The sequence below is a fragment of the Felis catus genome, chromosome D4 (assembly GCF_018350175.1).
Source record: "Felis catus isolate Fca126 chromosome D4, F.catus_Fca126_mat1.0, whole genome shotgun sequence".
Lineage (NCBI taxonomy): Eukaryota > Metazoa > Chordata > Mammalia > Carnivora > Felidae > Felis > Felis catus.
This window is the reverse complement of record NC_058380.1, coordinates 380,372-406,663: the sequence shown is the minus strand read 5'-3', so window position 1 is coordinate 406,663 and position 26,292 is coordinate 380,372. Positions and strand designations below refer to the sequence as shown.

At 37.0% G+C, this 26,292-nt stretch overlaps 1 protein-coding gene across 1 annotated transcript; it reads left to right on the top strand.

Moving 5' to 3' along the window:
• Window positions 1–5,032: 5,032 nt before the first annotated feature.
• On the top strand, window positions 5,033–26,286 carry LOC102899568 (zinc finger protein 28 homolog). Its single transcript, XM_045043588.1, has 6 exons — window positions 5,033–6,141; window positions 12,088–12,251; window positions 12,350–12,645; window positions 19,255–19,381; window positions 19,669–19,754; window positions 26,117–26,286. Exons 2-6 carry the CDS (start codon window positions 12,244–12,246, stop codon window positions 26,284–26,286), a joined length of 687 nt encoding a protein of 228 aa, XP_044899523.1. The 5' UTR covers window positions 5,033–6,141; window positions 12,088–12,243.
• Window positions 26,287–26,292: the final 6 nt, after the last annotated feature.

The following is a 26,292-nucleotide window of genomic DNA, read 5'->3' as shown; positions in this document are numbered from 1 at the left end:
GATTGCTGAGGCTAGGACTTCCAACACTATGTTAAACAACAGTGGTGAGAGTGGACATCCCTGTCGTGTTCCTGATCTCAGGGGGGAAAGCGCTCAATTTTTCCCCATTGAGGATGATATTAGCTGTGGGCTTTTCATACATGACTTTTATGATGTTTAGATATGTTCCTTCTATCCTGACTTTCTTGAGGTTTTTATTAAGAAAGGATGCTATATTTTGTCAAATGCTTTTTCTCCATCTATTGACAGGATCTTATCCTTTCTTTTATTAATGTGATGTATCACATGGGTTGGTTTGCGAATACTGAAACAACCCTGCAGCCCAGGAATGACTCTGATCATGGCGAATGACTTGATCATGGTGGATAATTCTTTTAATATACTGTTGAATGTGATTTGCTAGTATCTTGTTGAGATTTTTTGCATCCATGTTCCTCAGAGGTATTGGCCTGTAATTCTCCTTTTTTGTGGGGTCCCTGTCTGGTTTGGGAATCAAAGTAATGCTGGCTTCTTTGAATGAATCCAGAAGCTTTCCTTCAGTTTCTATTTTTTGGAACAGCTTAAGAAGGATAGGTATTAACTCTGTTTTAAATGTCTGGTAGAATTCCCCTGGGAAGCCATCTGGCCCAGGACTCTTATTTGTTGGGAGATTTTGGATGACTGATTCAATTTCTTCACTAGGTATGGGTCTGTTCAAATTTTCAATTTCTTCCTTTTTGAGTTTTGGTAGTGTGTGGATGTTTAGGAATTTGTCCATTTCTTCCAGGTTGTCCAGTTTGTTGGCATATAATTTTTCATAGTATTCTCTGATAATTGTTTGTTATTCTGTGGTGCTTGTTGTGATCTCTCCTGTTTCATTCGTGATTCTATCTATTTGGGGCCTTTCTTTTTTCTTTTTGAGAAGTCTGGCTAGGGAATTATCCAATTTTGTTTAGTTTTTCAAAAAACCAGCTCTTAGTTTCATTGACCTGTTCTACTGTTTTTTGTTTTTTTGTGTTTTTTTGATTCTATATTGTTTATTTCTGTTCTAATATTTGTTATTTGTATTCCTCTGCTGGCCTTGGGGTTAATTTGCTGTTCTGCTTCTAGTTCCTTTAGGTGCGCTGTTAGATTTTGTATTTGGGACTCTTCTTGTTTCTTGAGATAGGCCTGGATTGCAATGTGTTTTTCTCTTAGGACTGCCTTTTCTGCATACCAAAGGATTTGGACTGTCATTTTTTCATTTTCATTTGCTTCTATATATATTGAAATTTCTTCTTTAATTGTCTGGTTGACCCATTCTTTCTTTAGCAGCATGTTCTTTAACTTCAATGCATTTGGAGGTTTTCCAAACTTTTTCTTGTTCCATAGCCTCTCTTCTTCTTCTGGAACTCCTATGATACAGATATTATTATGTTTCATTGAATCACTAGTTCTCTAGTTCTCCCCTGTTGGTCTAGTATTTTTTTTATCTCTTTTTCTCAGCTTCATCATTTTCCATAATTTTATCTTCTATTTCACTTAATCTCCCTTCTGCCTCTTCCATCATCACTGTCACTGCATCTAGTTTATTTTGCACCTCATTTACAACATTTCTTAATTCGTCATGACTATTTTTTAGTTCCTTGATCTCTGTAGCAATAGATTCTCTGCTGTCTTCTATGCTTTGTTCAAGCCCAGTGATTAATCTTATGACTATTATTCTAAATTTTTGATCAGATATATTGTTTATATCTGTTTTGAACAATTCTTTACCTGTCATTTCTTCCTGGAATTTCTTTTGAGGAGAATTCTTCTGTTTCATCATTTTAGATAGTTTTCTGCCCCTTATGTGTTTTAAGACCTTGTTATATGTCCTACACCTGCGAGCACTACTATATTAAAGAGGGGTCATCCACTGTCCAGGGCCTGGCCCTTGAGGAGGTGTTTTTGGAGTGTGTTAACTGCTCTCTGTTGTTGTGACTCTGGTTGCTTTATCTCCCTACTTGTAGTGGTGGTTTGGATCCTCCACCAGGTGTGTTTTGATTTGCTCAGTTGTAGTAACCCTGGGGGGAAAATTTCTTTTAAAGGGGGTGGTGGTGGTGGAAGTTTATTTTTACTTTTGTTCTCTGTGCCTCAGGAGACATTTCTAGAAACACACTGCTACTATCAATATCAAAGGGGATATGGCTTGTGTTCTCTTCTAGGATTTTTATGGTTTCAGGTCTCACATTTAGGTCTTTCATCCATTTTGAATTTATTTTTGTGAATGGTGTAAGGAAGTGGTTCAGTTTCATTCTTCTGCATGTTGCTGTCCAGTTTTCCCAGCATCATTTGTTGAAGAGATTTTTTTCTCATTGCATATTCTTTCCTCCATTGTCAAAGATGAATTGACCATATACTTGTGGGTTCATTTCTGAGTTTTCTATTCTGTTCCATTGATCTATGTGTCTATTTTTATTCCAGTACCATACTGTTTTACTACAGACTTGTAATATATCTTGAAATCTGGGGTTGTGATACCTCCAGTTTTGTTCTTCTTTTTCAAGATTGCTTTGGCTATTTGGGGTCTTTCGTGGTTCCATACAAATGATAGGATTGTTTGTTCTAGCTCTGTGAAAAATGCTGTTGTATTTTGATAGGGATGGCATTAAACATGTAGATTGCTTTGGGTAGTATAGACATTTTAACAATATTTGTTTTTCTAGTCAATGAACATGGAATGTCTTTCCATTTCTTTGTGCCATCTTTCTTTCATAGTGTTTTGTAGTTTTCAGAGTATAGGTCTTTCACTTCTTTGGTTACGTTTATTCCTAGATTATCTTACGGGTTTAGGTGCAGTTGTAAATGGGATTGATTCCTTGATTTCTCTTTCTGCTGCTTCATTATTGGTGTATTGATTTTGTATCCTGTAACTTAATTGAATTTGTTTATCAGTTCTAGAAGGTTTTTGTGGAGTCTTTTGGATTCTCTCTCTATAGTATTATGTCATTTTCAAATAGCAAAGGTTTTACTTTTTCCTTGCTGATTTATATCCCTTTTATCTCTCCTTGTTGTCTGATTGCTGTGGCTAGGACTTCCAGTTAATAAAAGTCGTGAGAGTGGATGTCCTTGTTTTGTTACTGACCATAGAGGAAAAGCTCTGTTTTTCCCCATTTAGGATGATATTATCTGTGGGTTTTTCACATATGGGCTTTATTATGTTGAGGTATGTTTCCTCTAAACATACTTTGTTGAGGGTTTTTATCATTAAAGGACATACTTTGTCAAATGCATCTATTGCAAGGATCATATGGTTCTTTTCCTTTCTTTCATTAATGTGGTGTATCATGTTGATTTATTTGTGCATACTGAATCACCCTTGCAACCCAGTAATAAATACCACTTGATTGTGGTGAATGATTTTTTAAACATAGTGTTGGATTTGGTTTCCTAGTATTTTATTGAACTTTTTTTGCATCAATGTTCATCAGACAGATTGACCTGTAGTTCTTTTTTTGTGATGTTTTTATTATCTGGTTTTGGTATCAGAGAAATGCTGGCCTCATAGAATGAATTTGAAAGTTTTCCTTCTTTTTCTATTTTGTGGAATAGTTTGAAAAGAATAGGGATTGACTATTAGTTAAATGTTTGGTAGAATGCCCTTGTGAAGCCATCTGGCCCTGAACGTTTGTTTGTTGTGAGGTTTTTTGATTGCTGACTCAGTTTCTTTGCTGGCTATTGGTCTGGTCTATTTCTTCCTGTTTCAGTTTTGGTAGTTTATATGTTTCTAGGAATTTATCCAATTTTTTCTAGGTTGTCCAGGTTGTTGACATGCAATTTTTTATAATATTCTCTGATAATAGTTTGTATTTCTGTGGTGTTGGTTGTTATTTCTCCTCTGTCACTTGCGGTTTTATTTAGGTTTCTATTTTCTTTTGGATAAATCTGGCTAGAAGTTTATTAATTTTATTAGTTTTTTTCAAAGAACTGGCATGTGATTTCATTAATCAGTTCTATTGTTTACTTATTTTGTTTTGTTTCTATATCCTGTATTTCTGCTCTAATCTTTATTATTTCCTTCCTTCTGCTGGCTTTAGGCTTCCCTTATTGTTCTTTTCCTAGATGCTTTAGGCATAAGGTTAGTTTGTTTACTTGATATTTTTCTTGCTTCTTGAGGTAGGCCTGTATTGCTATATAATTCTTTCAGAAAAAAGCATCCCAAAAAGCATCATGTTGTGTTTTTATTTTAATTTGCTTGCATTTTTTAATTTCTTCCTTGACCTCCTGGTTGACCCATTCATTTTTGGTAGCATGTTATTGAACCTCCGTGTATTTGTGCTCTTTTCATGTTTTTCTTGTGGTTGATTTCTAGTTTCATAATATTGTAGTCCAAAAAGATATATGGCATGACTTCAGTTTTTTTTTTAATTTGTTGAGACTTGTTTTGTGGCTGAATGTGTGATTTATTCTGGAGAATGTCCCATGTGTACTTGAAAGGAATGTGTATTCTGCTGTTTTAGGATAGAATTTTCTCAATATACCTGTTGAGTCCATCCGGTCCAATGTGTCATTCAAAGCCATTGTTTCCTTGTTTATTTTCTGTTTTGATGTTTTGTCCATTGATGTATATGGGCTGTTATAGTTCTCTGCTATTATTGTATTATTATCAATTAGTCCCTTTATGTTTGTTATTGTTTTATGTTTTTGGATGTTCCCACTTACCATTGTTATACCTTTTTGTTAGAATGTCCCCTTTATTATTATATAGTGTTATTCTTTGTCTCTTGTTAGTCTTTGGCTTAAAATATAGTTTGTCTGATATAAGTATTGTTACTCTGGCTTTCTCCTGACAACCATTTGCATGGTAAATATTTCTCCATCCTCTCACTTTCAATTTGCAGGTGTCTTTAGGTCTAAAATGAGTCTCTTGTAGGCAGCATATAGGTGGGTCTTTTTTTTTTTTTTTTAAATCCATTCTGACATTCTTTGTCTTTTGATTGGAACATTTAGTGCATTTACATTCAGAGTGATTATTGTTAGATATGGATTTAGTGCCATTGTATTACTTTTTGTTTATAGAGATTTTCTCTGTTTCTTTCTAGTCTTTGTTTTATGTTTGGTGATTTTCTTTAGTGATATAATTGGATTTCTTTATTTATTGATTTGCATACACTGAACCACCCTTGCACCCCAGGATAAGTCTCATTTGATCATGGTATATAACCCTCTGAAGTGAGTCTCTTCTAGGCAACACATGCTTGCATCTTATTTTTTATCCATTCAGTCACCCTCTGCCTTTTGATTGGAGAATTTAATCCATTTACATTTAAAGTAATTATTAATAGGGAAGCACTTACTAATGCCATCTTATTGTTTCCAACTGTTTTATAGTTTACTTATTCTTTTATTCTTTTCTTGTTTTCTTTATGGATTGGCGATTTTCCATAGTGGTATATTTTGATTCCCTTCTCTTTACCTTTGGTGTATCTAGGTTTTTGTTTGGTAGTTATCATGAGGCTTACATAAAACATAGCTTAGATGTAACAGTCTATTTTATGCTGATAACAACTTCAATCACTACAAAAGCTCTGACCTTTTACTGCCCCTCACATTTTTTGTTTTGATGTTTTACAATTTACCTCTTTTATATTGTGTATCCATTACCAAATTATTGTAGCTGTATGTTAGTTTTAATGCTTTGTGCCTTTAATCTTTATACTAAAGTGGTTTACACACCACCATATTAAAGTATTAGAATATTCTGATTTTGACTGTATGCTTATCTTTGCTAGCGTGTGTTTTATTTTAATGTGGTTTCATGTTACTAACTAGAGTACTTTATTTCAGCTTGAAGAAATCTTTTCAGCATTTCTTATAAGGCAGGTCTAATGGTAATAAAATTTCTTAGCTTTTGCCTGTTTGATTAGATTTTTATTTTATTTCTTAAGGGCAACTTTGTCAGGAAAAGTAGGATTGGTTGGTATATATATTTTTTTCAAATCTTTTAATGTGTCATCCTACTCTCCTCTGGCCTGCAAGGTTTCTCCTAAGAAATCAATTGATAGCCTAATAAGAGTTTCATTTTATGTGAAGAAGGTTTTTTTCCCCTCTTCCTACTTTTAAAATTCTTTCTTTGTCTTTGACTTTAGATAGTTTTATTATAATGTTTCTTGGAGAAGATCATCTTGGATTGAAAATTTGGTAAGATTTATAAATTTTATAAACTTGGATGTCTAAATCTCTCCCCAGATTTGAGTAGTTCTCAGCTATTATTTCTTTAAATAAGTTTTCTGCCCCCTTCTCCCTCTCTCCTCTTTCTGGGACTCTGAGTGTATACACTGCTTCTCTTAATTGTATCTTTTAGTTCACATAGGATTTGTTTGCTTTTTTTCATTATTTTTTTCTTTGTTCTTCTCTGACTAGAAAAATTCAAATGGCCTGTCTTCCACTCTACAGATTCTTTCTTCTGGTTGATCTAATTTGCCATTTAAATTCTTATTGCATTTTTCATTTTATGCATTGTATTTTTCAGCTCCAGAAGTTCTTTTTGGTTCTTTATAATTTCCATTTCTCTTTTAAACTTATCATTTTGTTCATACATTGTTTTCCTGATTTTGTTAAATTGTCTTTCTGTGTTTTCTTGTAGTTCATCAAGTTTTCTTATAACAACTATTTTGAATTCTTTGTCAAGAAAATTTCAGATTTCCATTTTTTTGTCTAGTTACTAGGAAATTATTGTGTTCCTTTGGTGGTCTCATGTTTCTTTCATTTTTCGTGTTCTTTGAAATCTTTTCTTAAGTAAATTCTACTTGAACTCATGACACTGAGATCAAGAGTCACATATTGTAGTGACTGAGTTATACAGGCACCCCTCATATTCCTTGAAATCTTGCATTGCTGTTTTCACATTAAAGAAATACTCATATCTCAAGTATCTACTGGTTAGATTTACATAAGAAATACTTTCCTTTTGCCCTGTTAGGGATTCTGAGCTTTGCTCAGACCTTTTCTGTGGATATGTCTACTCCACACTTCTTGTTCCCTTTTGTGGAGGAAATCTTAAAATTATATGCCTTCTATTGATCCTGCACTGTCAGGTTTGGTACTGACAGACTCCCTTTTGCTGTCCCTGCGTTGCTGCTGAGTGCCTAAGTCTGTGGTTTCTCCTAATTCTGCAGAATCAAGCTGGTTTTCTACGCATACTCAGTAGCCCTCTTCAGAGTCTCTCTCACCACTTTTTGGGGCATGCTCAAGGAATGGACCACAATGTACTGGTGTGTGTAGGTGAGGCACTTGAATCACTGGGGGTGCCCATGAACCAGTTGAGATCCACAGGCAAGCATCTACCACAGTCACAGGTGGGATTCCTGATGGAGCCTGCAATGCAGTTAATAGGATCCACATCCCTTTGTGCCCCTGGTTGCTATTCTACCAGCCACTCCCTGTCTCCCAGCCACACTGCATACCTCAATATTCTGGATGGGATGAGAAAAAAATGTGGGTCTGGTTTTCAGCATTCTACATAGGCGGTGAAACTGGGTACTCACATGCTAATGTTCCCTCATGGGAGAAATCAGGACAGACAAAATCCATCTTGGCATTGAGCTGTGCTGCTTTGGTGGAAAGGTAATGCAGGTAAAGTGAAACTGTCCCTCTTATTCTCTTCTATGATTCCAGTCTTGGATTTTTTGTTGTTGGTGTTCCAATGGTATGCTAGTTTTTCTGCTGGATTCCTGGACTTCCACAAATTGAATGCTGTCTTGTCCATTGGTAATTGGCTAAATTGTGTTATTTGGGAGCAAGATAGAAAAGAAAACTCTTACCATGTTAATGACATCACTACCTCTCGATGACTTTCTTGATTTTTTAAATGTTTGTTTATTTATTTTGAGAGAGAGAGAGAGAGAGGGAGAGAGAATATCCCAATCAGACTGCATGCTGTCAGTGCAGAGCCTATTCAGAAGTTACTTGGGAACTCAGCCAGGTGATCAAGGTTAACATCAACAGTGATAAGTCATGTTGATGGTATGTAAAGAGTGGCACCTTACCTTGTGGTCTCCGTCCCCAAAACATAGAACACCAGTATAATCATAAGAAGAACATCAGAAAATGCTAGTTACAGGACATTCTACAAAATCCATCCCCAGTGTTCCTTCAAACTGTCACTGAGAACAAAGTCTAAGAAACTCATACCCAAGAGGAGACATAATAACTAAAAGTATTGTGGTATCCTGGAACACACAAAAAAAGAACGTTATATTAAAAAGTTAAAAAAATGAATATATAAACTTCAGTTACTAATAACACATCAGTATTAATTCATCAGTTGTGACAAGCACACCATACTAATGTAAGATGTAAGTCATAGAGGAGACTAAGTGTGGTACACCTATAGAAAATATCTCTACTATTTTTTTAAAGTTTATTTATTTATTTTGAGAGAGAAAGAGAGCGAGCACTTGTGTGCAAGCAGGGGACCAGCAAAGAGAGGGAGACAAAGAATCTCAAGCGGGCTCTGCACTGTTAGCGAGGAGCCTGATGTGTGGCTCAAACTCATGAACTGTGAGATTATGACCTGAGCTGATTCTGATGCTTAACTAACTGAGCCACCCAGGAGCCCTTCTCTCCTATTTTAAAATAAACTTTTGCTAAATCTAAAACTATTCTAAAATAAAGTTTATTTTTAAAATTTTTCTGAGAAAATTAACTACAAGTCTGGGGAGGTCAAAATGGCTAGATTTCCAGGGCACAGAACCAGACAGGAGGGAGATGTGCATGTGCACACACACACACACACACACACACACGCACTGCACAAGTAGTCCCTGTTCAGGCCAACCAGAGTGGAAAGCCTCATAATTTGTGGGGTATTGGGTAAAGTACTTAGGCAAGTTTTGCCTCACTAGAGAGGCAAATTTAGCTCTATACCAAATGATGTTTTGGCCCTAATAAACTTTATTAGAAATGTCATTTGAAAATATCCTCTTCCATTCAGTAGGTTGTCTTTTAGTTTTGTTGATTGTTTTCTTTGCTGTGCAGAAGCTCTTTATTAAAAAGATGTTTTAAAATATATTTTAGTTAGTTAACATGTAGTGCAATATTGGTTTCAGAAGTAGAATTCAGTGATTCATCACTCACATACAATACCCAGTGCTTTATTTTTTATTTTGTTTCCCTTGCCTCGGGAGAATGTATGTATAAAGAAGTTGCAGTGGCTAATGTCAGAGAAGTTACTGCCAGTTCTTTCTTCTAGGGTTTTTATGGTTTCTGGCCTCACATTGTGGTCTTTAATCCATTTTGAGTTTATTTTTGTGTATGGTGTAAGAAAGTGGCCCAGTTTCATTGATTTGCATGTTGCTGTCCAGTTCTCCCAGCACCATTTGTTGAAGAGACTGTCTTTCCCATTGGAAAATCTTTCCTGCTTTGTCGAAGATTAATTGACCATATAGCTGTGGGTTCATTTCTGGATTTTATCTTCTTTTCTATTGATATATTTGTCTATTTTATACTGTTTTGGTTACTAAAGCTTTGTAGTATAACTTGAAACCTGGTATTGTGATGCCTCCAGCTTTTTCTTTTTCAAGATTTCTTTGGCTATTCAGGGTCTTTTGTGGTTCCATACCAATTTTAGGATGGTTTGTTTTTGACTCCAAGGTTTCTGCTGAAAAGCCTGCTCATAACCGTATTGGGAATCCCTTATATGTAAAGTTTCTTTTGAGATTTTCTTTGATTTGACTTTTGACTATTTATCACGTGTCTCTGTGTGGTTCTCTTCATTTTATCCTACTTGGAATTTATTGAGCTTCTTGGATTTGTGGATACATGTTGTTCCTCAAATTTGGGAAGTGTTTTATATTATTTTTAAAAATAATCTCTCTGCCCCATTCTTTCTTTCTTCTTCTGGGACTCCAATAGTAGAACATAAATTGGTCTACTTGATAGAGTCCCAAAAGTTCCTTAGGGTCTATTCATTTTTCCTTAATATTTTTCTTTTCCTCCTGAGATTCAATAATTTCAAATGTCTTCAAGTTTCCTAGTTCTTCTGCCTGTTTCAGTCTGCTATTGAATTTCTCAATTCAGCTATCTGTATTTTTCAGCAACAGATATTCTTTTTGGTTCTTCCCGTTATTTTACTTATTTATGTTATTTTATTTATTTTATTAATTTATTTTTTAACTAGGCTCTGTGCCCAACATGGGGCTTGAACTCATGACCCTGAGATCAAGAGTCACAGGCTTTACCACCTAAGCCAGCAGTACCCACCCCCCATGTAATTTAAAATGTCAACTTCCCAATAAAGCTCACCCCAACTTCTCTTTGGAGTGTTAGATATTCTATCATATTCCTCCACACATAATCTTTTGCCACAGGTATCTGTGTGTCTGCAACTTTCACAAGCAATACTTGCTGTTTTCCAAAGCTTTTTCCAGGCTGAGATTCATGCTATTCCACTTTTGCCCCATCTGAGCTCCTAATCCAAAGAAACAGACCAATCCCTCAGGCAGCCCCCAGACCGGTTAGAATGTCACAAGTAAAATCTGGTTTGCTTCCTTCATTTTGATGGAGGAAATTGGGAACTGGGATTTTGTTTCCTTTAGACCACCCTACACTGCATCACACCATAGAGGTGTTGAGACAAAAGTGAGCAAGGATGCCATGAAATTTCCTATTTTGAATGTGGCTTTTTGTTGATTGGGCATTTGCTTGATTGCTGTAGTTCATTGTTTTCCAGGGCTTCTATAAAATTATTTCAGGGGCACCTGGGTGGCTGCCTGTTGAGTATCTGACTCTTGGTTTAGGCTCAGATCATGATCTCCCAATTCGTGGGTTCAAGCTCCATGTCCGGCTCCGAGCTGACAGCATGGAGCCTGCTTGGCATTCTTTCCCTCTCTCTCTATGTCCCTTCCCCACTTGCTTACTCTCTCTCAAAAAAAATTGTTTTTTCACATTTATTTATTTATTTATTTATTTTTAATTAAAAATGTTTTATTTATTTTTGAGAGAGAGAGAGCAAGTGGGGGAGAGGCACAGAGAGAGGAAGATACAGAATCTGAATAAGGTTCCAGGCTCTGAGCTGTCAGCAAAAAGCTTGATGTGGGGCTTGAACTTGTGAACTGTGAGATCATGGCCTGAGTGGAAGTCAGATGCTTAACCGACTGAGCCATCCAGGATCCCTTCAAAAATTTTTTTAAATGTTTATTCCTTTTTGAGAGAGAGAGAGAGAGAGAGAGAGAGAGAGACAGACAGACAGACAGAGAGAGAATGAGCGGGGGAGGGGCAGAGAAAGAGGGAAACAGAGGATCTGAAACAGGCTCTGTGCAGACAGCAGACAGTCCATTGTGGGGCTGGAACTCATGAACTGTGAGATCATGACTTGAGTTGAAGTCAGATGCTCAACCAACTGAGCCACTCAGGCACCCCTTTCTCAAAATTAATAAACTAAAAAAAATTATTTTAGCCCATGTACAGTTTTAAAAAATGTTTTCATGGGCAAAGAAGGCCTGGGGCTTCCTAGTCTGCCATCTTGCAAATCTCACTTCACTGTGGCCAGTATTATAGTCCCATTTATTTCAATGCTCACTAGTAGTTTGGATATGTGAACAAATTGGATATGTGAACACAGGCTTCAGGCCTTCCTCATGGTTTCTCAGCAGGAATCAAAATGAGGTGTGTTTTAATAGCACAAAATTACATTCAACCTATGTGTACTTGTACTACATCAAGATGGAAACATTTACATGCTATATTAATGCAATTAAAAGAAATGTAAAGCGATAGTAGATTTTGTTTTGCAAAGCCCTGGGTTAGCAATTCTGAAACTACTTTCTGTACATTCTGTCTCCCCACAAGATGCTTATTAGTAATTGTATAGTGGAGAAATCTGAAAGGCACTACCTTAACCAAATGATCAAAGTTGACAGTGCCTTAATGGGACAATGTGCCTCCTGATATAGGTGCATTAGAATTTTTTGTAGTATTCCTGCTAAAAATAATCTAAATTTAACACCAAGAAAACATTAGTGAAATCCAATTTGTCAATATTATGAAAACATAAAGAAATCATCAGGAAAACACTAACAATTTGTTGCCTCTCATTTAAAGTAAGCCCTGTCAGTGTGGTTTCTTTTCTTTCTCTTTTTTTTCCAGCCACATTGAGCTGTACTGCAAGGGTACAGATGCACAGTGGGCAAAGGTCGTTATACAACCAGAACTGTATTTAACCAAAGCAAGAGAGCAGCCAGCAAGTTACAGGTGTACACAAGCGAGTATACAGACTGACCATGTTAAGAAGGGAGAAGAGGGATGGCGAGGTATAGAACTATGATCAGTGCATCCGGCGTGGGGCTGGGGAGACTTCCAAAATCTGGGTAGGCGCTTATGAAACTACAAAACTTCCCTGGTCCCGCAGACAGGTGCCTCTCTGGAGACTGCGGCCGACTGGGGTCAGCCAGGCTCCAAGCCCCACGCACCTCCTGCCGCCCAGGACTACACCTCCCGGCGGCCTCTGCGCCCGGCGCTCAGGACTACACTTCCCGGCGGCCCCCCCTTCGGATGCGGTTTCGTCCAGACCTGCCTTCCTGCCGCTGATTGGCTGCTGCCTTCCCGCCGCTGATTGGCTGCTGCCGTCCGCTGATTGGCTGCTGCCGTCCGCCTCCCGCGCGTCGGCTCTCGGAGGTCGTGTCGGTCCGCTTGTCCTGACGCCAGGTGTGCGGTGCAGGTTCCGGTTACAGTGGGTGTTGGCGGGCGGCTGACGGTGACTGTGCGCGTGTCTGGGAGCGGGAGTGGACGTACGAGGGGGCGATACGGTGAGGGGCGGGGCGTCCGGAGGTCAAGTGGGCACCGGCGGGCGTGTCTTGCTGGTGTGCCCGCCCTCCCGCTCCGTGAGCTGTGCCCGCTCTTTTAAGGGCGGGGGCGGGGGAGGTCGGAACGTGCGGGAACCTGCGCGTATCTGGGCGTCTGCTGTATTAGGGGCTCTTAAGTGTTCCTCGGAGTGCTTCTTCCAACTCATGGTGTTGATTTGTTACTATTGGTGATTTCCTCTACTTGCATTTTTATTGCATTCTTAGTCTTCCTCATTCGAATATACTGTACATACGATTGCACGAGTTGATGAATTTTTGCAACCCTAATACGCCTTGGCAATCAGCACTGAGGGTGAAAAAAATAAAAGGATATTGCCAGCATTCCAGTTGTCATACCCCCCTGCCCCGTTACTGTCAATATCTGATAATGTGAATCCTTTACAAAGAATTCCCTTGTAAAACCTTTGTAAAGGTTTCCTTTGAGATTGCCTTGGCTATTCACAGATCTTTGCACTTCTATAAGAATATTAGAATTGATTTGCTAATTTCATTAAAAAATTACTTTTTTAAAAATTGGGGTTGCTTTGAATCTACAAAGTTTTTTGAGAGAATTTACATCTACTCATGTCTTCTAATCAATGAACATGGGATATATATATCGTTCAATAATCTGTCATTTTTAATCTAGAGGTTTTAAGACTATTTTGATTTGTAACTAGCTATTTGATTTATTCTTATACTATTGAAAGTTACATCAGAGTTAAAATTTTGTGTTTCTGTTTAGTTGTTCTTGATTTATGGAAATCAAGCTGATTCTTTTTAAGTTGACCTTTTATCAATCTTGATAAAATCACTCAATTCTAGTAGCTTATCTATAGATTCTGTAAGATTTTTTATTTTATTTATTTTTTTTTTAATTTTTTTTTCAACGTTTATTTATTTTTGGGACAGAGAGAGACAGAGCATGAACGGGGGAGGGGCAGAGAGAGGGAGACACAGAATCGGAAACAGGCTCCAGGTTCTGAGCCATCAGCACAGAGCCTGACGCGGGGCTCGAACTCACGGACGGCGAGATCGTGACCTGGCTGAAGTCGGACGCTTAACCGACTGCGCCACCCAGGCGCCCCTAAGATTTTTTAATGTACACAATCATGTCATTGGTGACTAATGAGTTTAATTTCTTCCTTTTTAGTACTTATGCGTTTTATTTCTTTTTTCTTGCCCTGTTGTACTGGATCAGACCTCTAGTTGAAAGGTCTTCTTTTTCGTAACTTTAAGGGGGATGCATTCAGATTTTTAGCTTTAATTGTGATTTTTGAGGGAGCATTTTAAGATTTGCTTTATCAGGTTAATGATAGTGTTTCCTTTGATTTCTGGTTTACTCAGTTTTTATCAAAATGTTGGATTTTGTCAGAATTTCTGCATGTATCCAGGGGATCATGTAATTTTCTCTTTTTTCTATTAATGAGGTGAGGTACACTGATTTTTAAGTAATAGTATTACTATTTTAAGGTATTATTATTATTATTTAAAGTAAGTTCATGCTCAGCACGGGGCTTGAACTTAGGACCTGAGTTCAAGATCAGGAGTCACATGCTCCACTGACTGAACCAGCCTGGCACCCAAAGTACATTGATTTTCAAGTGTCAGACATCTCTTACATTTCTCACATAAGCTCCACTTGGGTATGATATATAGGTATGATTTTTATATATTACTGCTACTTTCTTTGAGATTTTGCAGCTTTGTTCATGGGAGAGATTGGTCTGTAGTTGCCATTTCTTCCTTGTTAGGTTTTGATATTAAGATTACACTTACCACTTAGAAAGAATTTAAGATTGGTGTCACTTCTTTCTTAAATGTTTGGAGGAAGTCATCAGTTAAGTCATCTGGGCCTTAGTTTTCTCTGTGGGAATTTTAAAAGACTGATTTCTTTAATATGTCACTGAATATTCCTATTTTCTACTTGTGGTAGCTTTGATAAGTTGCATTTATTGAGAAACTTACACATTTCATTCAAATACATTTTTTACATGCATTAAGGTTGTTAATAATATATATGTTTTGAAGTATCTGTAGGATTATTATCCCTGTTATCATCTCTGTTTCTCTTATTTTGTTGTTGTTGTTGGTTGGCCTGTTAGGGGCTTATAAATGTTTTTCACTCTTTGTAAAGCAGCAACATTTTGATTTTGTTGCCTTTGCTTTCTGTTTCACTGATAGCCTCCCTTGTCTTTATTATAATTAATTTTTCATTAGGTTTGGTTTGCTCTTCCTTTTCTAGTTTTCTGAGATGAATACTTAAACGCTTCGTTTTTAGCCTTCTTTTCCTTAAGAAGGCTGTAGATGTTCTTTAAGACTTCTTTACGGCTATAACTTTTTCTCTGTGCGCTACTTTCAGCACATCACACAAGTTTTGATCTGTCATACATCAGTATTTTTCAGTTAATTATACTAATTTGTAGTTTGATTTCTTCTTTGATTCATGGATATTTGTAAATATATTGTTCAACATTCAGGTAGTTGGGGATTTTCTGGTGGCTTTTTGTTAGACTTTTAGCTTTGTTCTGTGAGGTCAGTGAGTATCATTTGAATGATTTCCTTGTTGAAAATTATGTAGCCTTTCTTTATAGCACAGGATATTGCGAATTTTGGAAAAATTTCCAGTGTATTTGAAAAGAATGTGAATTCTGTCATTTGATTGTAGAATTCTATATGTCACAATAACTTTGTTAGTTATATCAGTCAGATATTCTTTAACCAATACTGATTTTTTCCTACTTGTTATGTTAACTGTAGGGATGTAGGGATGTGTTAAAGCTCTCACTATCTTTGCATTTTTGTCTTACTGGTTTGCTTGTCTGTTTTTGCCTTCTATATTTTGAAGTTGTGTTATTGAGTAGATAGAGGCGTAGAATTTTGATTTTCCTGTTGTGTTGACATCTATAATAACGATGAAATATTCCTGTTTAAGGCAAGAATAACTAATAGACATAAAGCCTATTTTGTTTGATATTACTGTAGTTCTACCTGCTGTCCTTTGGTTAGTATTCACATGCTATGTCTTTTTCTGTTCTTTTACTTTCAGTCTTTTTCTACCTCATATTTGAAGGGTGTCTTTTGTAAACAGCATGGAGTTGTATTTTGTTATTAAATATGCTCCAACAAGTTTAGTCTTTTCTTAGTTTGTGTTAGTTTACATGAAATGTAATTACTTACATAGTTGGGTTTATGTCTGTTTTGTTGTTATTTGTTTTTTCCACTTAGTACATTTTTTTAAAGTTTATTTGTTTTGAGAGAAAGAAAGAGTCAGCAGTGGAGGCACAAAGAGAGAGGGAAAATCAGAAGTAGGTTCTGTGCTGCCAGGGCAAGAACCTGATATGGGGCTTGAGCTTATGTGAGATCATGACCTGAGCCAAAATCCAGAGTCAGACGCTTAACTGACTGAGCCATCCAGGTGCCCCTAGTTCATCTTTATGTTCTCTTTTGTCTTATTTTGGGTTAATTGAATTTTGTATCTTTCCATTTTTTCCTTCCATCATACATTCATGTATGTTTGTTTTAGTGTTCTTGCACTAGAGATTGCAAAATGCATCATTGATGCTTTATAGCGTAATACAAATTATTATTTTTACAGTTTCCCAGTGGTGCTAGAATTTTAGAACTTTTAAAACTGCATTTGCCAACTTCATCCTGTCTGTCCATCCCCTCCAGTATTTCTTGGTAATGGATTTTAATTCTACATGTACCTTTTTTTAATTAAATTTTTTTTTATTTTAGAGAGAGAGTGCATGTGTGGAGGACAGGGGAAGAGGGAGAGAGAGAATCTTAAGCAGGCTCCACACTCAGCACAGAGCCCAACATGGGGTCTGACCCTGGGATCATCACCTGAACTGAAATCAAGAGTCAGATGCTCAACCAACTGAGCCACCCAGGCGTCCCGATTCTACACGTATTTAAATATGAATTTTTTTTCCTGGTTAATATTCATTGAAATTTACCCCTATACTTATTCATCTTTTATGTTTTTATTTATTCTCATGCTTTCAATGAGGATTCTTTCCCTTCTGCCAGGTGAACCCATAAAACTTTTCTTCATATGGGTTTGGATTAGGAGTTGACAAAATATAGGAAGCTCTCAGCACTAATACATGATAATAGGGCCTTTATAGTAGGCAGTTTAGCAATTTTTGTGTAAAAATTTGAACTACACACCCTACAACTTGACTCATGGGTATTATCATACAGATTTGTTTGTGCATGTGAAATAAAATATAAAATAGATAGTGATGGTTTATAAATAATCTAAATACTGATTATCAGGCAGCTAGTTAAAACATTGTGGGTCATGGGACGCCTGGGTGGCTCAGTTGGTTAAGCATCCAGCTTTGGCTCAGGTCATGATCTCACAGTTTGTGAGTTCAAGCCCCATGTCAGGCTCTGTGCTGACAGCTTGCAGCCTGGAACCTGCTTCGGATTCTGTATCTCCCTCTTTCTGCTCCTCCCCTGCTTGTGTTCTGTCTCTCTCTCACAAATAAACAGTTTAAAAAATTGTGGGTCATTCTTAAGACGGATTATTTTTTTTAAGTTTAGTTTTTTTTTTTTTTTAATTTTTTAATGTTTATTTATTTTTGAGAGAGACAGAGACAGAATGCAAGTGGGTTAGGGGCAGAGAGAGAGGGAGACACAGAATCAGAAGCAGACTCCAGGCTCTGAGCCGTCAGCACAGAGCCTATTGTGGGGCTCGAACTCGAGCCGTGAGATCATGACACCAGCTGAAGTCAGACGCTCAAGTGACTGAACCACCAGGCACCCCTTAAGTTTAGTTTTGAGAGAGAGAGAGAGAGAGAGAGAGAGAGAGAATGGACGAGTGGGGGAAGGGCAGAGAGAGAGGGAGAGGGAGAGGGAGAGGGAGAGGGAGAGGGAGAGGGAGAGGGAGAGGGAGAGAGAGAGAGAGAGAGAGAGAGAGAGAGAGAGAGAGAGAGAATCCTGAGCAGGCTCTTTGCTATTAGCATAGAGCCTGATGCAAGCCTCAAACTCACGAACTAGGGCATCATGACCTGAGCTGAAGTGAGAGACGCTTAACCGACTGAGCCACCCAGGTACCCCAAGATGGATTATTTAATATCTCAAGAATAAAGGAGCTCTTAATGCATTAATATAAAATGATCTCTATATGGTTAATTAAAAATAAGGCAAAAGGAGGTACTTCCACATATTGTAATGAGACATAGGACAGTCTGACCAACCTGTTAGTGAAAACAATGATAAGTTATAGGTACTATATAAAAATAATCACTGAGAGATTTTAAAGAGAGTTAAAAACAAAAGTCTAGAAACTTGAATGTTCAAGAAACCTCCTTTAGTAGGTTAGAATGGAGACATTTTATTATAGCACCTGAATAGTACTGTTATTCTTGCTGTAGCAGCGTCTGCAGTCTCTGGGCTCTTGTTACCATGCCTGTGGGAGGTGGGGATGGGGAAAACAGGGCATTGTGATACACAGTTTGACTTCTCTGAGGAAAGCCTGTGTGTCCTGCCTTCTTTGTATTCAGCTCTGCCCTCTCAGGACAGTCACTGAGAGGACAGATCATTCTTGGAATTCTGAAAACTGTGGCTCATGTGAGTTGGAGTTATCACTTTCTGTATTTATATCAGGTCCTATGTTTTTATTGTCTGTCATGAAAGTTGCTCCTGGGATGTCCTCCAGGAATCTGCTCCCAGACCCACTCTTGTGGGCGCCTTCCCTAAGTCCTCTCCTCCCAGCCTGTTCTTGAGTGTACCATGAACAGTCTTAGACCTTTCTCACGTGGTTAGTTTTCAGTCAGGAATGCGGATGGAGCACATTTTCCCAAGGGAAATATTAAAGATGCCTGTCACAAAACCATGGCTTAATAAGGCTGTGACAAACCACATCCTTGTCGATACAAAGTTTTGATCTGTTTCAGGGAGGTTTTAAATTAGACATAATGGTATAACTAGATAATAACTTTCCATCTATGAATTCCTTCAGAGTTGGGGCAAACCTAAGTGTCTAAACTATAAAATATACGAATGGTCAAGTCAGTTATAAGATACACGATTTGTCTTATATAGCAGGAGAAAAATGCTTGTGATCTCCCGACATAATGATGAAATAGTCCTTAGACTGTTTCTTTCTTAAATTATTATATCACATGCAAATTGTGCTTTCAAAGAGAGAAATACGATCTGAGGTACACATAGGATGGATGGAGGCCACAAGTTTTTCTTAGTCAAGCTGCGTATTTTCTGCTACTTCACTTACTGGGGAAACTCCATTTTACAGTATTTGTTCACTTCAAGCCCTTCCGTCTGAAGGTGGCTTGTTTCTCCAATGAGCGGGAGGGAGGGTAGCGTCTCCCGACCTGCCAGACGTGTGCTGTAGCCCCAGCCTGAGTCTCCTCCTTTCTCTGATGACTCTCCATTTCCCTTTCCATGTTGAAAAATTGCCTTTAACTTCATCAGTGATGGGTATATTGACTTTTTTCAGGGGTTGGCAGTATTCAAGGACGTGGCGATAGACTTCACCCAGGGAGAGTGGAACTACCTGGGTGCTGCACAAAAGGACTTATCCAGAGACGTGATGTTGGAAAACTACCACAACCTGGTCTCTGTCGGTAAGGACGTTTACTTGCAGATCATTCGGTATTTGCCTTGTGGAATTTCTGCCTCTTTCCATGTGGATTTCTGGATTGTCTGAATTCTGTTTCCTGCTACTGAGGGAATAATCTGCACTCTATGGTTTTGGGGAAGACGTCTCTGTCACACACTGTTCTTCAGGAGACCTTCACCCTCCTTGTTATTCTTGTTATTATCTTCTTCAATGACCACAGCTGGACTTGAATTCTGCCATACCTGTAGGTTGATCCTATTTCTTTTCCTTTCTTGAAGTAGGACTTTCCAGATCTAAGCCAGATGTGATCTCCTTATTGGAGCAAGAGAAGCAGCCTTGGATGGTTACAAAGGCCATGACAGGTGGACCTTGCCCAGGTGAGTGAGAGCTCATTGACAGAGAGAGGCCTTGGCAACCCAGGTGGCCTTGCCCTGCGGCAGTTACCACCTTTGATATTTTTATTGGGAAGTGCCCTTCCAAGGACTGAGGCCTGACAAGAGAGAAGGCCTGAGTCATAGAAAAGTAGCTTTGTTTCTCTCCCTTCTCAGAAACGTAGGTGCCCCCCTTCCCCATGACCAGCAATCTTTTCCTTATATGTGCAATCTAATTCTTTCCCAGCTTCCCCTTGTCATTTAAACTTGTGTAAGTATTGTCACTTCTGAACAATATTTCTTTTTTTTTTTTTAATTTTTTTTTTTCAACGTTTATTTATTTTTGGGACAGAGAGAGACAGAGCATGAACGGGGGAGGGGCAGAGAGAGAGGGAGACACAGAATCGGAAACAGGCTCCAGGCTCTGAGCCATCAGCACAGAGCCCGACGCGGGGCTCGAACACACGGACCGCGAGATCATGACCTGGCTGAAGTCGGACGCTTAACCGACTGCGCCACCCAGGCGCCCCTAAACAATATTTCTTAAAAACCCCTATTTTACCTTTTTTTTCAATGGCTTGATCCCTCTTTGAGAAGTTTCTCCTTTTTTCAGTAATTCATGCTTTATTCATTCACTCTTATCCAAAATGTATTGATGTTTAATTTATGCAAGCCTCATTTCAGAACTTGAGGGAATTAAAGTGAGTAAATTATTATTATTTTTTTATTGATGTATAGTTGACACACACCATTACATTAGTTTCAGGTGTACAATGTAGTGATTTGACACATCTGTCCCTTATGCTGTGCTCACCATAAGTGCAGCTGCTGTCTGTCCCCACATTACTGTGTTCTCTATGCTGTGCCTCTCATCCTGTAACTTACTCATTCCATCACTGGAAGTCTATGCCGCCCATGTTCCCCCCTGCCCCCCAGCAACCACCAGTTCTCTACATTTATGGGTCTGGTCTGCTGTGTTTCTATGTTTTGTTTCTTTATTCATTTGTTTCTTACTTTCCATGTATAAGCGATATTATATGGTATTTTTTTTTCCTACTGACTTATTCTGCTTAATATACCGTCTAGGTTCATCTATGTTGTTGCAGATGGCAAAATTTCACTCTTGGTGTGGCTGAGTAATATTCCATTGTATGTTCACCACATCTTCTTTATCCGTTCCTCTATGGATGGACACTTGGGTTGCTTTCATATCTTGGCTATTGTAAATAATGATGCAGTAAACATGAAGGGTGCGTGTATCTTTTCGAATTAGTGTGTTCATTTTCTTTGGGTAAATACCCAGCAGTGTAATAACTAGATTGTATGGTAGTTCTGTTTTTAATTTTTGGAGGAATCTTCATACTGTTTTCCACAGTGGCTACACCAATTTACTTTCCCGCCAACAGTGCATAAGGGCTCCTTTCTTCCACATCTTCACTAACACTGTTATTTCTTGTCTTTTTAACACAAGCCATTCTGACAGGGGTAAGGTGATATCTGATTGTGGTTTTGATTTGCATTTTCCTGATGATTGGTGATGTTGAGCATCTTTTCATGTATCTTTTGGCCATCTGTATGTCTTTGGAAAAATATCTATTCAGGTCCTTTGCCCATTTTTTAATTTAATTTTTAAATTTAGGTTTGTTTTTGTTTTTTTGGTGTTGAGTTGTATATGTTCTTTGCATTTTTTTGGATATTAACTCTTATCAGATATACCATTTGCAAATATCTTCTCCCATTCAGTAGGCTGCCTTTTCATTTTGTTGATGGTTTTCTTTGCTGTGTAAAAGCTTTTTATTAAAACAAATTTTTTAAAGCATTCATTTTTTTGAGAGACAGAGTGTGAGTGGGGGAGGGGCAGAGAGAGACAGAGAGAGAGAGAGAGAGAAAGACAGAGGGACAGAATCCAAAGCAGGCTCCAGGCTCTGAGCTGTCAGCACAGAGCTCGACGTGGGGCTTGAACTCATGGACTGCGAGATCGTGACCTGAGCCAAAGTTGGATGCTTAACTGACTGAGCAACCGAGGTGCCCCAAGAGCTTTTTATTTTGGTTTCATTTTGCCTTTGTTTCCCTTGTCTTAGGAGACATAGCTAAAAAAATGTTGCTAAGGCTGATGTCAAACAGATTACTGCCTATATTTTCTTCTAGGAATTTTATAGTTTCAGGTCTCACATTTAGATCTTTAATCCATTTGAATTTATTTTTGTATATGGTGTATCAAAGTGGTCCAATTTCATTCTTTGGATTGTAGCTGTCCAGTTTTCCCAGCACCATTTATTGAAGAGACTGTCTTTTCCTCATTGTATATTCTTACCTACTTTGTTGTAGATTAATTGACCATAAAAGTGTGGGTTTATTTTTAAGCTTCTGTTCTATGTATCTATTTTTGTGCTAGTACCATACTGTTTTGATTAATATCTCTTTGTAGTGTATCTTGCAATATGTGGTTCTGATACTTCCAATTTTGTTCTTCTTTTTCAGTATTCCTGTGGCTATTTGGGTTTCTTTGGGGGTTCTGTAAAATTTTTGTATTATTTGTTCTATATCTGTGAGTAATACTTTTGGTATTTTGATGGGGTTTTGGTATTTGATTGCTTTGAATCTGTAGATTGCTTTGAGTAGCATGGACATTTTAACAATATTAATTCTTCCAATCCATGAGCATGGAATGTCTTTCCATTTATTGTGATCTTTAGTTTCTTTCATCAGTGTTATTTTAGTTTTCAGAGTACAGGTACCTCACCTCTTTGGTGAAGTTTTGTTCCTAGGTATTTTATTCTTTTTGGTGTAATTGTAAATAGAATTGTTTTCTTAATTTGTTTCTTCTACTTCATTATTAATAGAATGTAGAGAAATGCAAGCAATTTCTGTATATTAATTTTGTACCCTGCAACTTTACTGGATTCATTTGTTATTTCTAATAATTTCTTGATAGAGTCTTCAGGGTTTTCTATATATAGTATTATGTCATCTGCAAATAAGGACAGTTTAACTTCTTCCTTACCAATTTGGATACTTTTAATTTTTCCTTTTCTGATTGCTATGGTTAGGGTTTCCAATACTATGTTGAGTAAAAGTGGTGGGAGTGGACATCCTTATCTTATTCCTCATGTTAGAAGAAAAGCTCTCAGTTTTTTTTACCACTGAGTATGATGTCAGCTCTGGGTTCATCATATATTGCCTTTATGTTGAGGTATATTCCCTCTAACGCACTTTGCTGAGAGTTATCATGAACAGATGTTGAATTTTGTCAAATACTTTTTCTGCATTTGTCAACATGGTCATATTATTTTTATTCTTTATTTTGATAACGTGGTATATCATGTTGATTGATTTGTGTTTTATTGAAATGTCTTTGCACCCCTGGATAAAATTCCACTTGACCATGGTGAATGATCCTTTTAATCTATTGTAGAATGCAATCTGCTAATATTTTTTTATTTTGTATTTAAGTTCATCAGGGATGTTAGCCTGTAGTTTTCTTTTTTGTGATATCTTTGTCCAGTTTTGATATCAGGATAATATGGCCTTGTAGAATGTATTTGGAAGCTTTCCTTCCTTTTCTATTTCTTGGAATAGTTTGAGGAGAATAGGTATTAACTCTTCTTTAAGTGTTTGGTAGAATTCACCTGTGGAGTCATCTGATCCTAGACTTTTGTTTGTTGAGAGGTTTTTTTGTTTGTTTTTTACTAATTTAATTTTGTTACTAGTAATCTGTCCAGATTGTGTATTTTTTCTTGGTTCAGTTTTGGAAGATTGTATGTTTCCAGGACTTTATACATTTCTTCTAGGTTGTCCAATTTGTTGGCTTAGTAGTAGTCTCTTGTAAGTCCTTTGTATTCCTGTGGTGTTATTTTTCCTCTTTCATTTCTAATTTTATTTATTTGGGTCCTCTCTTTTTTTTTCTTGGTAGTCTAGCTAAAGGTTTATCATATTTATTTTCTTTTCGAAGCACTAACTTTTGGTTTCATTGAGCTTTTGTATTGTTATTAGTCTATTTATTTTTGCTCTGGTTTTTATTATTTCCTTCTACTAACTTGAGCTTTGTTTTTCTTTTTATGGTCACTGTAAGTGTAAATTTAGATTGTTTTTCAGAGATTTTCTTGTTTATTGGTGTAGGCCTGTATAACTATAAAAGTTCCCTGTTAAAACTGCTTTCACAAAAAGATTTTGGACTGTTGTGTTTTCATTTTCACTTGTCTTCATGTCTTTTTTCATCTCCTCTGATTGCTTAGTTGACCCATTGGTTGTTTAGTAGCATGTTATTTAGATTCCATGTGTTTGTGTTTTTTTCCAGTGGGTTTTTTTTTTTGTTGTTGTTGTTAATTTATTTCTAGTTTCATACCTTTGTGGTTGGAAAACATGCTTGATATGATTTCAGTCTTCTTAAATTTATTTGGACTTGTTTTGTGGCCTAATGTGATCTGTTCTGGAGAATGTTCCATGTGCATTGGAATGTATACATATTTTACAGATCCTTCCCTGTTCCATTGGGTCATATATAACTATCCACAGATAATATGCTTTATTGTTTTGGTATATACACACACACACACACACACACACACATACTTAGAGAGTATCAAACTGTATACAGTATATTGTTCAGTAGGCAATGTTTTCACTTAACCTTTGTCTTCTATTTCCATATTGTATTAATTATTGTGACTTTATATATTTTGTGTATGCATATGTATTATGAATATAATACATATGTATATGTGGGATATCTTTATTCTTGGTAGAGTAAATCCACTCTGTTATTTTAGCAAAGTTTTCCATTTTCTTTCCCTTATAATTCTTTCTTCCTCTTTATTATATTAACAGTTATCTCTTTAAATTTTGAAAAATTTTTTACAGTGAAACGTCAGTGTAGTTTGAGTAATAGTAGTACTAGTGAATATTCTTTTACCATTTTTTAATATGGGATTTTGGTACAGATCTTTATCTCAAAAAGTTTTAAAGATTTTGTGCGTGTGTGTGTGTGTGTGTGTGTGTGTGTGTGTGTGTATAGTAAAGTTTTAGTCCATCTGCAGTTTAATCCTATATTTGGCATGAAGTAGTAATTTTTCATCATCATTTATTTGATTATTCTACTCTCTTCATCATCTGGAAGTTTATTCTCTAACACGGTAAGATCTCATAAAAAACTTTGTGTCTCCTTCTGGGCTGTCTTCCTTTTGATACCTTAAATCCTGTGTCACTACTAATTTAAATTACTCAAGGAAATGTAATATAATAGCCAGTCAGCTCTGAGGTTGCAGTTAAGATATGTGTTCTTATATTGAAAATGGACTACTTATCTTCATTTTGTGTGCTTCTCCACCTATGTTCAGTGATTTTGCTGCAGGCATAGGATAAGCAGGAGGTTGGATTGAACCAGAGTTGGAGATCGATTCAAAAATTATAATGATAGGTTAGAGAATCAGAGCTGAGTAAGCAAAAATGAGAACCAAAGTGTTGGATTGTGAAAAAGTATTGCTGCTTACTGAGTGGTAGTTTATATGAGAGAGGAGTTTAAATAATATTCATTTCATATTTCTCTTAACTGCCAAACTCTTCTTCCATAGTTATAACAATTAATATAGATACTACATATATATTTTTTTAATGTTTATTTTTAAGACAGAGAGAGAGACAGAGTGCAAGTTGGTGAGGCAGAGAGAGACGGAGACACAGAATCTGAAGCAGGCTCCAGACTCTGAGCTGTCAGCACAGAGCCCGATGAAGGGCTCGAGTTCACAAGTGGTGAGATCATGACCTGAGAAGAAGTCAGATTCTTAATTGACTGAGCAACCCAGGTGTCCCTAATAGATACTTCTTATTGAGGACTTATGCCAAGGAGCTGTAGCCTTCTTAATCCTCACAGTTCCATGAGAATAGTTATTCTTTATCAAATGAGAGTTTGGGGACTCAGGTTAGTTAAGTAACGAACTAAGACATAAAAGTAATGGACTTGAAAATATTTTAATAGTGTGCTGGTCATTTCCACATGGAACTCATCAGTGGTGTATCATTTTCTCTAAATCTACCCATTCTACTTTGTCACTGCTGGAACCTCACTGAATTCTTCCTTCTGTCAGAGACATTATAAAACAAGCATATAGTAGTTGGGAAGTTCCTGTAAATAGACTATATAGTATTCATGGACTTCTATTTATCCTCCATTTTTGTAGACTTACTTAGCATTTTACTTTTTTTTTTTTTTTTAATTCCTCTCCCTGGACTCTTGTCCTCAATATTTGAGAATGTTTTCATCCATTTACTTCCTTAGAACATGATTTTCCCTTACCTAGTTTCTGCCATAGAAATTTAATTTTTGATGGAAGAGGAATATATTATATGTATACTTTACTGTTATTTTTCAGATTTACAGTGCATGTGTGATACTAAGGAGTTATTTCCAAAAAAGAGCACTTTTGATAAAGAATCATTTCACTGGTATATAATGGAAAGATTAAAAAACCACTTTGATGGATCCAATTTCAGAGGCCTATCTGAAATACAACAGAGAAGTGAGAAGGAATATTTCCGATAAGAGAAA

Coding starts and splice junctions, on each gene's coding strand:
- LOC102899568 (XM_045043588.1), top strand. Junction 12,646..19,254: donor TCCGCTTGTCCTGACGCCAG/GTGTGCGGTGCA, acceptor GACTTTTTTCAG/GGGTTGGCAGTATTCAAGGA. Junction 19,382..19,668: donor CCACAACCTGGTCTCTGTCG/GTAAGGACGTTT, acceptor AGGACTTTCCAG/ATCTAAGCCAGATGTGATCT.